This window comes from Denticeps clupeoides, chromosome 10 (genome assembly GCF_900700375.1).
Source record: "Denticeps clupeoides chromosome 10, fDenClu1.1, whole genome shotgun sequence".
Lineage (NCBI taxonomy): Eukaryota > Metazoa > Chordata > Actinopteri > Clupeiformes > Denticipitidae > Denticeps > Denticeps clupeoides.
In genome coordinates, this window is record NC_041716.1 from 21,629,722 (window position 1) to 21,646,001 (window position 16,280).

General features: G+C 42.3%; 1 protein-coding gene across 3 annotated transcripts in view; it reads left to right on the forward strand.

The window, feature by feature from the left end:
• plxna2 (plexin A2) overlaps window positions 1-16,280 on the forward strand; it is a 154,872-nt gene that overhangs the window by 93,014 nt on the left and 45,578 nt on the right. For all 3 annotated transcript variants that reach the window (XM_028992514.1, XM_028992513.1, XM_028992511.1), the window contains exons 6-13: window positions 2,419-2,542; window positions 3,901-4,054; window positions 5,833-5,929; window positions 7,513-7,627; window positions 8,304-8,504; window positions 8,605-8,701; window positions 9,074-9,273; window positions 13,895-14,046. In XM_028992514.1, coding sequence (XP_028848347.1) covers window positions 2,419-2,542; window positions 3,901-4,054; window positions 5,833-5,929; window positions 7,513-7,627; window positions 8,304-8,504; window positions 8,605-8,701; window positions 9,074-9,273; window positions 13,895-14,046 — 1,140 coding nt within the window. The remainder of the gene's footprint in view (window positions 1-2,418; window positions 2,543-3,900; window positions 4,055-5,832; window positions 5,930-7,512; window positions 7,628-8,303; window positions 8,505-8,604; window positions 8,702-9,073; window positions 9,274-13,894; window positions 14,047-16,280) is intronic.

A 16,280-nucleotide genomic window follows, 5' to 3' on the forward strand; every position in this document is an offset into this window, starting at 1 on the left:
TAAGGATTTATATTAATATGTTCATTATTGACGTGAACAGCATGCATACTGAAAGACGAAGTGATAACACCAATAACCATAAAATCCAGACGGACCTCATTAAAAGACACAATTCGTTTACCTTGCTGGGTAATGACTAGTCTGGGCTGCAGCTATCAGTCTCCCCAATGAACTCCTAATTAGATATTGATCAGGTACATGAATGTCCCTTCACAGTACAGCAGGCTGCCATGCTGCTGCTCACATGGCCTTTTAATGGAGGGGTATTTATGGGAGAATGGGACAAAAGCAGAGTCGACAAGGTTCCCGTCCAGCCACAGTCCCTGTACAGCACAAAGGAGGGGGCGGAGCCCAGACACAATTAGTGTATTTCTAATAATCCAATTATTGCTCAGACAATTTGCCTCACCATTAGACTGGCCTTTCAGCCTTCTCTTTATTCTCTCTCGTTGAGGTCTCACGTGGTTTTTCCTCCTTTTCTTTGTGCCATCACCTTCCCTGTGGCCTCACCTCATATCTCACCATCCCTCGTGTGAGTTGGCGTTTCCTCTTATCAGATATTGAGGCATTAAGATGGGAGATTTCACACTCACACACTCTCTCTCTCACACACACACACACACACACACACACACACACACATATACATAACCAAAACACATATTAACACATAAGGTAGGAGAAATAAATGAACACATTTTTTCTTCACTGTTCTTCTCCTCCTTGTTCTCAAATGATGAACTATCATCTGACATATGACGAAATGGCTCCTTCCCTCTCCCTCCCTACTTCAGACTCTTCACCTCTAATCCAGGTTGACCTTCATCAGTCATTCACAGCCCTTCTCCTCCAGACCCTTGAGTTTGGACAGTATTGGAAACTAAATCCATTCATGTACAATCTTTTCCCCTGCCGATGTCTATGAAAGCAAAAGAGAGAGAGTGTGTGTGTGTAGTGTAGAGAGTGTAGAATCTGTGACTGGGTAGACAGAGTAATTGTCTGTCTGGTCTTCAGGGCAAAAGTCAGATTGCTGGATCCAGAAGCTATCCTGCCATCTGCTATGCCACACGCACACACAAGCACACACACACACACACACACACACACACGCACACACACAGTGCTAGTCTCCTTGTTCATTTTCTTTCACTTGTCTGTTTTCTACTTGGATTGTCACTGTGTTTTATGGGTTGTCAGGTCTGCATGACTATGACCCCACATTCCTTGCACCTCTTCCACACACTCCTAGTTGGACTTATTGAGCGATTATGTGTGTGTTTAGTGGCATGCACTTCAACTAATGAGGGAGCTGAGAGGGTAGGGAGAGGGTAGGCTCCAGCATCACACAGATAATGACTGTCTCCTGTAGCCACGGAAACCAGCTCAAACCCATAGCTCAAAAAAAAAAATTAAATCATGTTGGCTCAGAAGGTGCTTGAATTTTTTCATGAATCCATGTAAAGTATTCATAAAACATTCTTGATATCTTCATTAAGTGTAATTTTCCTCTTAGAGAGATTGCAAAGAGAGACTGAGAGAAGATGAATGTGAGAAAATGTGAGAGCGAGAACAGAGGAGGGACAAGATGTAGGCAGTACTTTTTATTAATCTGCTGCTCTAGATATGATATTTCTTCATAAGGAGCCTTATTTTTCTTACTGGGAGCCATGCACACACATAGACACACACACACACACACACACACACACACACACACACACACGTGTCCTTTACCTCCTTCCTGCTTCAGGGAACATTTATGGGTCTGTCTCTATGGTAACTACCACTTTGAAGGCATCCGAAAAAAGTGTAGGAGGGACATGCGTGGGGGGGGTCAGGACCAAAGGCAGCATCCTACAATCTGTCCAGCAGGACACCAGTTACAGCCACACTTGACCTAGACCTGAGGGGCGGGGTCTTATATTCATTGCTAAAAGGGAGTTACAGTAATCCAGTCGTGAGATTACTAGGGACTGAACAAGTATATGGGTGGCCTGTGTTGACATATAAGGGCATATTCGTCTCATATTGTAGAGAAGGAATCTACATGAGCAAGAAAGAATGGTGGCGTGAATCGAGAGGGAGAGTTGGTAGTCTATAGTTCAAGCTCTGAGTTTTCCATATCCAGGTAAAAGCACCTGTTAAAAATTCATCATGAGAAAAGGGGAAAACATTTTTTGTGTCATCACTGTCGCTGTTAGCATACTTTTGTCATCTTGCAAATGATCTTGTGGCACCTTTCACACACATAAACTTTCTCTTATTAAGTTAATAATCATCCCAAATTCTGAATTGTTTGCTTTTATTTTTTTTCTAAAAAGCTTTTAAGCTGAATTTCCCAGCATGCAGCTCTGAGTTTGATGTGTGATAGGGAGGGTCTGTGTGTTTTTTCTGTAATGCAGTGTCTCTCCCCTTCAGGTGTTCTCAGAAGGACCGCTGCGAACGAGCCAGTGAGCCGTACCGCTTTGCCGCGTCCATCGGCCAATGCGTGAGAGCCGCCGTGTATCCTGACAGCATCGCCGTGTCCGAGCCCGGCGTGCCGGTGAGTCCCTCAGACCTTTACAGACTGGATTCACAGTGGTCACTGTGAACCATTACAGTGTCAGGAGAGAACAATGCCACATTAGCACCTCCTGTGGGTTCTAACCAAGCATAATATCATATTCATGCACAAATGTTTGGGACTTCACTCCTTTCACCCTCCCTCAGATCTTTCTCCTCTCTCCTGTCTTCTGTATAAAATGCTAATGCAGCCTGATGAGATTGGGTGTCTGCTGTCTGCAGCTTAGTCATTAGATGCAGTGTGACCAACACTGTGACTATATACTGTGATTATGACTGTGGAGCCACCTAAATAATTCCCTTTTGGTCAGCTTCTCAGTTCTGTCAGGGTCTCCTTCATGTCCTTCAGGGATGACACCTTAGCCATTCTCCTGTCACTCACCACCTCCACTGGGTCCAGAGGTCATTCAAGAACAGAGTTGGCCCTCCAGATTTGCCTTGTCAGTCTCATTCTGTTCACAGCAGAGATGCTACCTCCTCATCTGACCACGCCATGAAAGATGGATGAGGCTACCACAGAGTCACTCCAAAAGACCTGAGAGACTCTTGAAGAATTTGATCCTGAATAGAGACACACGCATTATCATGATGTTGGTCATATGGTCCCTGATTTCACTTCTGGCAGCATGAGAGAAACATTTGTCATCATAATTTGCTAGTTCACTCATATATATAATATAGGGGGCTCATCCTCCTGCATTCCATTTCTTGTAGTGTTTCAATTTTCTTGGTGGGAAGAGATCACCATGACAACAAAGTCAATCTATACCAAAACGATACAGCAGCAAAAACAGTACCAGCAATTAGGAACCTCTAATGTGTGCGTGTGTGTATGTGACCATGGCATGTGACCATGTGACAGTTTCTGGATGTGTGCACAGGACATTTACTGCTAATTGGTGTCACAGAACGGTGCAACTTCAGGGCTCTGAGAAGCCCAAAGCCAGACCATGTATCCGCATTCCAATGTATCTCTGTAATGAGTCCTTTATAGTCTCCATCTGCCGCAGTGAGGGGGACTCACCGCAGAAGATGTCCTCAGCAACGACGCCTCCCAGGTTAGCGACAGGCAGACGGAATAAAGGGGAACTTTAAAACGCGGGGTGCAAAATGGCACCTAGTAGAACAGGGCTGAAGAAATGGCACACTGATAATTAGCCAGGCTGCTTTACTCCAGTGAGACGGCGCAGCTCCAAATACAAATATTTATCCATCTTGACACTGCTCTCTGGGGAATTAAAAAAAACTCCAGTGTGTGAGTTTGTGTATGAAGTTAAATAAGTTGCTGATATTGTGTTACAAGTGTGCATATTTTTTATGAAATGCGCTTCTGTATAGCTGCTAGTGAAGGTGACCGACGTTCCAGACCTTTCTGCGGGAATCACATGCTCCTTTGGCAACCTGACAGAGGTGGAAGGCCAGGTGAATGGGAACCAGATCCTGTGTGTGTCCCCAGCTGCCAAGGACGTACCCATCATCCCCACTGACCAGGGTAGGAGAACAGTTATTACCCCATTAAAAATGTGTTTGGTATACTGAAATGTTACTGATATTACAGAAGCATGACAATTAAAGTGTAACTCCATTAAATATAACTCTAAAACTCTTGAACAAGTAGACTTTTTAACATCTCATGGACATGCTGAATCAATGAAATGAAGTGAATGTGATTCTGACCCCTGAATTTGAGTTGACTGCGAGGATAATTATTTGGCCAGAATAGGTGTGATTGTTTCTTGATCAGAGTAAGATTCTAACAAACCTTTAAATGAAACCAGAAAATATAGTGAAAATATTGTGGAGCTGCTGGTAATATCAGGGCAGAAGTTTCATCTGTGGATTGTTTTGCCTCTTTTATTTTTTACTGACATGTAAACTAACATGAATATTACAATGATATCATTATAAGCAGATGTCAGTCATTGAAGACGAAGTGTAAGTGAGCAGCAAATGTAACTGGTTACTATATGTCAGTAGGATTTTGGTGTATCTGACTCATCTGTATATGCTTTTGCTTTTACTGGACTACTTTTTTTTAAACCTTATTATTCTTTTATTATTTTTTTATTTAGTATTGCTGTTAGTCTGTGTCCTTGTTGCTCATCTTTAAGATGCTCCTCTTCTTGTTCTGTTTTCTTCTCTTTCACACTCACACCCTCATTGTTTAATTAAATGTTCATTTAGGCTGGTCCAGCACTCTCCAGCCACTGATCCAATCACACCACATGTAGCTGGCTCTATAACAAGCACAGACAGAACCTGGGTCAGGTGCGACAGCACCAGGCAAGCTTACAACCCGTCTGACTCATTAACCTCCACACACACACACACACACACACACACACACACACTCACACACGCACACACACACATACACTCATCATTTACTTCAAGCAATTTTAGCTGCAGTTTTACACTTAAAGGCCTTTTGCACCATGCCAGCTTTTTTTATTACATATAATTGGTGCTTTATTCATACTAATTGCTGCATGTTGTGTTTAATGGCTTTTATTGAGAGGAACATTTGTTTTATTACTACATGAATTTTTATGTGTTCAAATTATATGTTATTATATGCTACCCCAAAAAACATTGTTGTTATTGTTGTGAATAAATGTGTATATCAAGTTGGCAGCCAATTTAAAATTTCAAAGTGTTTATGAGCAAGAAAATATCCAAAGCCACAAGCAGACAGTATTAAGATGCTAATGCATGGACATCATCCATGCATTAGCATGTCTATGGTAAATGACAACATGGTGTACCGATGACTTCAGGCTTGTGAGGTGAGAGCTGATTCTCTATATGTCCAAAAAAATTTATTTGAATGTTTATTAATTTGCTCATCCTCATCCATTCCGTTGCGGATTATGAATTATTTAACATATTGACAATGATAATGTGTGAATCAGTCTGTGAGTCATTACCAGCTGTGATGTCAGATGCAGGTCCCATACAGGACATTGTATAATCTGTGCTGGTTCAGTTTTGGTATAAAACAACAGGTGTGAGTGGAGAGGGCGCTGCTGCAGGGTCAGGCCAGACACCCACACACTGGAGTCCGTGGGTGCTCCAGGCACCCACCACAGCTGCAGGACCTCCATTCTACTCTACGCACTCTCACATAAAAACATTTACGCTTCTCTTCAAATCCGACACTTGCAGGCTTGTGTTTCTATAAAGAGAAATATTTGTGTATGTTTTATTGTACTTTGAAATTCAGGAAAATGCTAATGCTGTGAATAAATGTTAAACGTTCTCTCTCTGTAGACTGGTCTGGGGTGGAGTTACGGCTCAACTCAAAAGAAACCGGCCAGATGTTGGTCAGCACTGAGATAAAATTTTACAACTGCAGCCTCCACCAACTGTGAGTACAACCAAAGACAGGTCGAGGTCATTGTCTCTGCCCACTTCTGGACTTTCTGACCTCTGGGTGATATGAAACAGCAACTTTCAGCCAAAACCTTCAGAAAGGGGACATGTCATGTCCAGAAGCATGGGGTGTACAGGACCCTTCAGTAATATTGTTTGCTTTGTGGGGTGGTAGTAGCCTACAAAGCCTATGAACCAGAAGACCCAGGTTCAAATCCCACTTACTACCATTGTGTCCCTGAGCAAGACACTTAACACAGAGTGCCTCCAGGGGGACTGTCCCTGTAAATACTGATTGAAAGTCGCTCTGGATAAGGGTGTTTATTCATTCATTTTAAACACTCACACACACACAGTGAAACAAGGGAGAGTAACTGTGAAAGAGCCAGTGGAATATTCTAGACAATCACTGTGTCTGAAGGGTGCCACTCAGTCACAGTCTAGATGGATGTTGACAGAACCTGAGCACTTTAGACAGAAATAGCCTCCATTAAGGTACATGTGATGGTGCAGCCAAGGACAATAAGTCAAGTGGCAGAATTTTCTCCATGGTAAGTGGACTGCGGGCTATACTGAGCATGTTTGGACCCCCCTGTCAGACAGGACCCTGCTGTGATGGAGCATAGACTGGTCAGACCAGGACCTGGCAACATTATGTGGTTCTGCTTGGTCATAGTTCATGTCTGTACAGAAAACATACACACATACAGTAAGCAACTCATTGTTAACACGAGACTTTTAATCTCGTGTTAATCTCACGAGACTGTTAATAGCACTGAGACAGAGTACTCTCTCTCACACACACACACACTGGTGTGTTTTCTCTGATCAGATTATTTGTGAGATTGTCTGTGAGGAATTATGGGATTGACATGCTCCTGGGTGCTGTGGTTCTCTCGTCTCGTTTCCCATTTATCTCTCTCCACTCTCCCCTGCTTCCAGTTTTTGCTTTCAATTTTTGTTGTGTGTGAGTGTGTTCTCTGCATCTCAGTGTCTTTGGTATCTATTCCATCTTCCTTTAAAATTGTCCCTTTCTTCTTGCATTTTTATCTTAATTTTAATCTGTCTCTCATTGACAAACACACATTAAAATTCTCTCGCTCTTCAGTCCTACGTGTTTTGTTTGAAGAGATATGTCTGAAACTGCAGCCCCACTCACGTGCCCTGTCTTCTATTAAACTAATCAAGAGCCATCACTCAGGTTCACTCAGGTTTTCCAAAGACACAAACACACACACACATACACACACACTTTTCCATGCATTCATAGCTGAATCAATCGCATTCGTTAGGTTAGGTACAACAAAAACAATGTTTATTTCTTATTTAGGCCAAAATCACATACAGTATGTCCCAATGGGCTTTGACCGGCCCTACGGTGGAGGCAGTATACACACACATACTGTATGAACCTTAGACATCCTCGCTTTTACTCAGGCTGTTTCTTTCAGACTCAAAAAGTTGCAGGGGAGTGTTGAGCACGTGTCCTTTTCACCTTCTTCATTACTGTGTTTAAGAGCAGAACATCTCGGTCCTGTGTGTTCTTTGTGAGACGGCTGATCTGGGATCTTCTTGCAGGTGTCTGTCCTGTGTGACCAGTGCCTTCCGCTGTCACTGGTGTAAATACAGGAACCTCTGCACCCACGACCCGTCCAGCTGTTCCTTCCAGGAGGGACGCGTTAATGCATCAGAGGTACAAAAAGTCACTCACACCACCACTCAGATACATGCATTATGACTTCAATATACAGACAGGCAGACTGGTTTGTGAGGTAAGTCTCTATTTTAGCCCAGTTTAATGCTGTTAGTGGTTATAGATGTACATACAGGATTAATCCAATCAGTCCAGTCACTGTATGAAAATATAACTATCTGCAATATGATTAATGCCTATGTGCTAAAGGAGCTGGAGATACGGGCTATGTGTGTACAGCAGGCTACCTGTGTGTGTGTGTGTGTGTGTGTGTGTGTGTGTGTGTGTGTGTGTGTGTGTGTGTGTGTCTGTGTCTGTGTCTGTGCTGTGAAGGAGAAAATTGTGGATATTGGCTGCTAATTGCCCAGAGGGAGGGGGGAGGGTTCTTTTCACTGCTAGATGAAGAAAATTGATCATCCTGGTGACCTGAAAGTAACATGTATCTCCACCTATCAGTCATAACAGAAAAAATACTGAGATGGGAAGTGAGGAACATTGCCTGTCAGGGGGTGATTAATTTAGACAGCAAGAGAACAGTCGGTACTTGACTGGAGGAAAATATGAACTTGCTCTGCATGGAGCTGTGTAGCTGTGTAGAAGCTACTGCAAAGACTGTGCATGTGCAAATGTCAATTTGAATAAATGTGTGAGTCTGTGACGTTTGACCGCTGGTTAGGACTGCCCTCAGCTCGTCCGCTATGAGGAGATCCTGATCCCGACAGGGGAGGTGAGGCCCATCACCCTGAAGGCCCGGAACCTTCCACAGCCGCAGTCAGGACAGCGGGGTTACGAGTGTGTGCTCCACATCCAAGGTGTGACACACAGAGTTACCGCCTTGCGCTTCAACAGCTCGAGTGTGCAGTGTCAGAACAGCTCAGTACGTCAACGCACACGCACATAAGCATTTATACATGTAGATGGAATTCATTCTTCCTGCTTTTTCAGCCCTGTTTCTTCTCCTCTCCATGTGTATGCAGTATATCTACGAGGGAATGAAGATCAGTGAGCTTCCTGTGGATTTCTCTGTTGTGTGGAATGGTAATTTTATCATCGACAACCCCGAGAACATCCAAGGTAAATCACTGCTCGCTCATCTTTCCACTTTATCCAGCTGAGTCTGATGGTTTGTGTTTAGAGAAGAGCCATTCATTATTCACATCAAAAGAGCCTCAGCCCTTAATCAAACCATAAAACTGGGCCATTAGATAAAAGTCAAATAAACTCTTAGTCACTCTTAGTCAAATAAACATTATTAAATGCTTAAATTCTATTTTTTTCTTCACTTTGCATTGACTGTGGAAACTAGCCGCTATTGTCTCCTTTATTGTTTAATGAAATAAACCTCTTAATTAAGTACAGATGCAGGGTTGCTCCAGAGCAGGTTGCTTGGCTGTGGCTATAACAGTTGCTGTGGTAACAGTTTTGTGCTCTTCCTCTATCCCACAGTGCACCTGTACAAGTGTGCTGCCCAGCGTGATAGCTGCGGCGTGTGTCTGAAGGCGGAGCGGAGGTTCCAGTGTGGGTGGTGCAGCATGGAGGGGCGGTGCAGCCTGCGACACCACTGCCCCCAGCCCAACCCCTACACCAGCCGCTGGCTCCATCTTGCCAGCAAGAATGTCAAATGCACAAACCCCCGCATCACTGAGGTTAGTGTTCTCTCTTATATGTATACACACAACAACAACAACATTTATTTCTTATATAGCATAACAATCACATACAGTATGTCTCAGTGGGCTTTGACAAGCCCTACAGTTGACACCCCACACCCTTATGCACACAAAAAAAAAGAAAAAAAAAAGAAAGGAAAAACCTTGGGAAGAAGTGTTACCTAGAGGGACCCCCTTTCAAGGTAGAGTGAGCCTACAACTGGTGTCAGTACAGGGTTGGTGTTGATTTGTTCAAGAAGAGAAAAAAAATCCTACAATTCTATTGGTGGAAAAGTCCAAAGTGCAGTATAGAGCCTCTATCCATGTTTGGAGGTACTGAACAGTGCAGAGTAGTTGTTTAGTCCAGTGTCATGGTGTACATTGTGTGCCAATATAATGTTACTGGTCCATTTGAAGATCCCTGAAGCTTTAGCTGTTAGGCAGATGGTGGCATTGTGCAACTGGTATAGAAATAGGTGACAATAGTGGTATATTTGTGCAACAGTGGCCCAGTACCCTAATTAGGACAACCTAACTAAGGTGAATTTGCTTGACAGGGTGACTGTGTAATAAAGTGGACTTTATTGACACTGTGTCTTGTACTTTAACAGAAGGCCAGAGAAAACGGAGCTCTATAGGAGAAGGATCTGCTCCCAGCTGTGACCTTCTGTACTTTGGATACAAATATGTGTCAGCATAGAAGTGAAAGCTAATACAGTTTCTGTGAATGATGTGACCTAAAAATAACATGTATAAAGAAAATAGCAATGGACTTAGGACCAAACTTTGTGAAACATGAAACTCTTTTACTATCTGAAGATGAATCACCGTTGATGTCCACAAACTGATGCCTATCAGTCAGATATGATCTGAACCTTACGAGGGCTATTCCCTTAATCCCAACAATTTTCTCTAACTTGTCAAGGAGAATATCCTGATCAATAGTGTCTCTCTCTCTCACACACACACACACACACATACACACACACACAGATTTACACTTCACTGTCACACACCCGCATGTAGACCCAGCATTAATGCACAATCACAAACGCAAACCTGTTATACCTGTTATCCACTTGTAGTCAACACTTCAAAAGTCACATGCATGAGCATGTATATACAAATATTGCTACTTCTTCATTCTGCAGTCAATACAATCAGCAACAGTTCATATAGACATAATAACATCATAAAAGAAACACTATTTAAATAGATTATTAGATTTTTGTTGGGGTGGTTACCTGAAACATTATGAGTAATTATATATTAAGTGCAATTTTTGTAGTGTGTAGGATGTACACACACACAGATATAAGTCTTTTTTGGAAAAAATGCAAGTTTTTCACACCTGGATTTGGGGATCCTCTCCCATTCCTCCTTGCAGATCATCTCCAGTTCTGGCAGGTTTGATGGTACTGTATATGTTGGTGGACAGCCATTTTTAGGTCTCTCTCTTCATTGGATTTTAGTCAGGGTTCTGGCTGGGCCATTCAAGAAGAGTCACAGAGTTGTTGTGAAGCAACTCCTTCATTATTTTAACTGTCTGCTTAGAGTCATTGTTTTGTTGGAAGGTAAACCTTTGGCAAAGTCTATGGTCCTGAGCACTCTAGAGAAGTTTTTCGTCCAGGATATCCCTGTACTTGGCCATATTATACAATATAACAAAGACTGAAAATTTTAAGGGGGGCTGAATTCTTTCCGTACCCACTGTACATGAACTGTGGCACTGGTGATATTGTGTGCTCTCTTTTGTGAGAGAGTGAGTAATGTAGCATGTTGCAGACAATAGGACTGGTTAATTTGTGTGGCTTTGACTATGAATTATGTTTCATTTGTCAGCCTATTAAAGAAAATGAAAGTAAAAAACAGTCAGCCCTGGCACAGCGCAACACTCTCTTTCAGCATGATGCATAGTATCCATGACCACACCCAAATACTTTCCTATCCTTTCCATAGGATTCGCTGCTTGTAATTTTTTTCTGGTTATTGGTAAAAGTGTTTTACATGTTGTAAATTTGTTTTATTAAACACTGATGCTGGTTTTATTAAACGTTGGGGCAGTGGTGGCCTAGCAATTAAGGAATCAGAAGGTTGCCAGTTTGAATCCGTCGAGGTACCCTTCCAGGGTAGAGTGAGCCTGCAAATGGTGTCAGTGCAGGGTTTGTGATGATTTGTCCAATAAGAAAGAAAGGCCTATAGTTGTAGAGGTGGAGAAGTCCAAAAAGTCCAGTGTCATGGTGTACAATATGTGTCCATTATAATGCTACTGGTCCATTTGAAAATCCCTGAAGCTTTAGTTGTTATGGTGGTGGTGGCTGTGGTGACCCTCTGGTTTGTTTCATGCCATGTTCGTTTTCAAGTCCTCATTTAGCAGGTGCAAGGAACCAGGATTTATCTGCTGGTATCTTCACTGGATTCTACCAGTAGTCTGTGCTGTCCAACACACATACACTGTGCTGTGTATGTGTGTTGTTTGCCCTGTTTTTGTGTACAGAATAGTAGAGGGGCTCTTGATGTGGATGGTGTGCTGCTGTTCCTCCTGTTGAATCTTTCAGGCGCTGATGTAGTAGGACACTAGTTCTACATGACTAGTGATCAGTTTTTTTGTCAAGTGAGCACTATTTGTTTTTTGTTTAAATTCTTGTTTAAACTTGGGTATCTGATAAATTAGGATTTTCCACATGTCCCCAATGGCTTTTGTTTTTGGATTTTTAAGCAAAGTAGTAAACCTGACATTACCTGACACAGACATTAGCCAGTCTATCTCCATTAAGACAAATGTTAGGAATATTCTGATGAAATAGAATCCCCCTTCAAAGAGTTGTTCATATTAAAGTGGTTTAAAGGAGAGCAGGGGACATCAAATGAGTCTGACAGATGAAAGGCCGGTTGGGAGCTCTGGGATCTTCTGTGCTGCTTGCAACAATCCAGATGCTGCTCAGCATGTGAATGGATGATCGTGTGAAATGCCACTGGAATGCAACAGGAAGTTACTCAGAGTATGTAGACACACACAAACATAGGCACATGCATACACACACACATGCACACACATTAAAATAAAAAGGGAAAAGAGGAAACAAGTGAAACAAGAAACAATCAAGTGCTCACATGAAAATCTATTTGAATGCATAAACTTCATATAGCTGGAAGTGGATGTTTATGGAAATCCATTTTCTTTATTTTGTGGATCTTTTGGGGGCAATCTTAGGTTTTGGGGTTTGGGTTTTCTTGTACACAATTCATAATATTGACAATATTACATTGTATCAAAGCATTGTTCTACCCCATGACTTGAAGTGTTGCTGGCCCTCCTGTTTTTACTTTGCATTTTATTTATTCATGGACAATGTTATATTCATGTAGAGCAGCTTTAAACCTAGTTTGTCACTAGTTGGTTTTTATCTCGTAATTGTTTTTCACCCTGAGCCCAGACATGTCAATAGTAGAATAAATTTCATTAGGAAAGATCGAAACAAAGATCGAAAGATCGAAACAATAAAGATGACAAGAGCAGGTGGCACAGGTCAGTTTATTCCAATTATTCTATCCAGAGTCTGAATTTTGCAAAGCATCCCCTGTCCTCCTTGTTCTCTTCCCAACCCCCACAAACTCAGGCAGCCATAAAAATTTCATGTATTTCTGCCCTCAGGCAGTTTGGTGACACACTTACTTTACATTGGGAGCAATTAATGTCCACTACTTCTAGATTACAATGCTAAAGTTCTGCCTGGCCACAGCAGAATTTGTCTTCAAAAGCATGTTTCTAATTATCATATGGTGGGTTTTAGCTCAGCAAACATCCTTACGTACATTTTTGATGCTGTATTCATGGTTGCTAATGGCGTATTGATTGTGTGTAAAGCAGTATGTTCTGTTCACCTCCCTCGCTCTATCTTATCTTATCTCTCCCACACTCCATCACGCTGGCTTTCAGAACTGGAGGATGGCCAAGACTGAGCCACTCTTGGGTTTTTACAGTACAGAGGGCTTCACGCCAAGGTCATGCTGGGTGGCCATATTGTATTTTATGAGAAGTTGGGCTGCAGTAGCTCATGTTCAGTTTTATTGTCCATGGTAACAGCATACAGATCTGGGGACAGCTGGCCTCCAGAATATTTATGCTGAGAGAACATGCTTCTTGAGACAATAGTTATTTAAAAAACAAAACAGAAACTTGTCGTTCTAGCATTTAGAATTACATATATAAATGAGCACATGCATGTTTGCACTCATTTACCTTTTTTGAGCAGATTAACCTTTGAGTTTCTAAAAAAAAAAAAAAAACGGGCACAGTGTCCCTGGCTCACCAGGTGGCACCAACTCACTGTGTGCATTGAATTTGGACAGGGGACTGCCCAGTCGTGCCTCGTGTTAATCTGCGTTGCTGCATGTCAACAAGGTAACCCAACAAAGAAGAAGATGAAATATAAATGAATTAACCAACACATTACATTAATCTGGCACAAAACTGATGTAACAGAACATGTGTCCATCTGTAAATGTTGGAAGGAAAATATCGGACAATGCTAGTGTTTGGCCTATATATTGATTCATCGCAACTGTAGCACAAGGATCACTGAAATTTGCTCAAAATTGGCTTCTGTTTCTACAGGTGACTCCAGTAACAGGACCACCTGAGGGGGGCACACTGGTGACCATCCACGGTCTGAACCTGGGCCTTTCCTTCTATGAGATGGTGAACAACGTGCAGGTGGCAGGTGTCCAGTGCACTCCGCAAGAGGATGGTTACATCATTGCTGAACAGTAAGTCACTGCTGGATCGTTGAACCACTGCCTCCACAAAGTCCAAACAGAGGTCTCTAGTCCTCTGTCCAGGGACTGGCTGTGAGACACAGCACTAGTCCATTTTTAGCAAACAGCCACGCCGGCCCCAGACTACATCTGTGAGCAGCATTGCTCACAAGAGGTCATTAATTGGATCTGATGTGGAGATTTCTGGAAATAGAATAAGCTGCCGGAAGTAGAATACAATGCATTAGTTAACCCATGGGTGCGTAAGTGATTAAAAAGCTGCCACTGGCCTGCGTGAGAGATGAGGATACTCACTCCCTCCCTTTTCTGATTATAATTAGATGAACTGAACTCTTGCACAGCACCCATGTGGATGATTCAGGGCGTAGCTGTCATTACATAGATGCTTATCTGACCAATGACTGTTTTCTACAAAAGGTGAAGAACCCTGCCCATATGTTTTTGTACCATTGAGCCCAGCAGCATTTTGCACATAAGAGGAAATGCATCTTGAAGGCTTTTTAATCAAAAGACAACACAACCCTTTCTCTCAAACACAAGCCTAATTACGGCAGGCCAGTTGCCGCCTTCTTCTCTTCAGCATCGCTCCCTATTTACTTTCTTAATTTTGCTCTATCATCAGTCTGCTAATTGGATAATGTTGCACGGCGATGCAGGTGGTGCATCACCATAATCACAGATTATGTTCCTTCAACAGCATAACCTATAAAAGAGGAGACCTGGAAATTTAAAACATGATGAGCCTTAAAAGGGGGAAGAGAAAAAGAAAGTAGTTAGCTAGGGCTGTCTGAGGAGTCATTAACCTTAATTCTGCTCCCTCAGTCAGTGTAGCATGCTGCAGCCCTGCAAAAGAGAACATTTCACATACTAATGCCCACCCCAATAATTATCTCTCTACCAAGTTACCGAGATGTGCGCACATGAAACTCGGCTGTTTCTATATTAACAGACTGATTAAATTCATCTTTAATTTCAGATTATTATAAAATATAAAGAGGAACATTGTTTCTGATGTGTTTTGTTTATTTGCAATAAGAACAAAAACAATAGGAAAAAATAAATTCTACACCCAGCTGCTTTTTTTAGATGGTTGCTATGGTTACAGATGTTTGCTAACTACATTATGGCTAAGCAGTTGAGAACCAGGACCCATTTATTTCATGTTGTCACATTGTCACAGAGATGTCATATTGCCATTTTCTGTTACTAATTTTAGTCTGTTCCAACATGTAGCACAACAATGTGTCATCAAAATATGTTGAATGTTATGCAGGAGATTTTAAATTGGTTGGACAGCTACCCCTTACCACATGAAAGTGTGTATGTGTATCTGTGCCTTTATATATATATATATATATATATATATATATGTGTGTGTGTGTGTGTGTGTGTGTGTGTGTGTGTGTGTGTGTGTGTATATATATATATTTAAAAAAAAATTTCATTCACAAGAGAAATGACTGGGGGACAGACGAAAAAAAAAAGAGAAGTTGGACAGAAAGTCGACAAATAGAGAAGGGAGAGGGTGGAGGAGTTTAAAAAAAAATGGGGTGGGGAGTTGGAGAAGGATCGGGAACGACATGTCAATACATGTTTGTTCATCTGTGTGAGCCCTTCGGGGTAGTGGTGGCCTAGTGGTTAAGGAAGCGGCCGTTTCATGGTGCCTGTCACCAAGGGTGATGGGTTACAAGCAAAGGACACATTTCATTGTGTGCATCATGTGCTGTGCAGTGTATCACAATGACAATGAGAATCAGATCACTTATTGTCACGGTTGGGCTGGACATGGCGTTGAAGGAGGACGCATTCGCACAATTTCACACGACAGGGGTTTAATACAAACTACACGAGACAAGGGAACATAAACATGCACAACGACCCGACGGCGAACACACATGAACAGGATAGTTTTATACAATTATATAAATAGACAACAGGTGAACACGATCAGGGAACATTACACGAGACGAACATGAAACTCCGGTCCGAACTCCGGACAGTCACCCCTGCCGGTCCGGATCATGACACTTATACTTACAGTACAGGCCAAAAGTTTGGACACACCTTCTCATTGAATGTTTTTTCTTTATTTTCATGACCATTTACATTGGTAGATTGGAGTTATGTAAGTGGAGACCTGGCCTCCACAGTCACAGGACCTTAGGGGTGAGCTGGACCGCAGAGTGAAGGCAAACAGGCCAACAAGTGCTAAACACCTCTGGGAA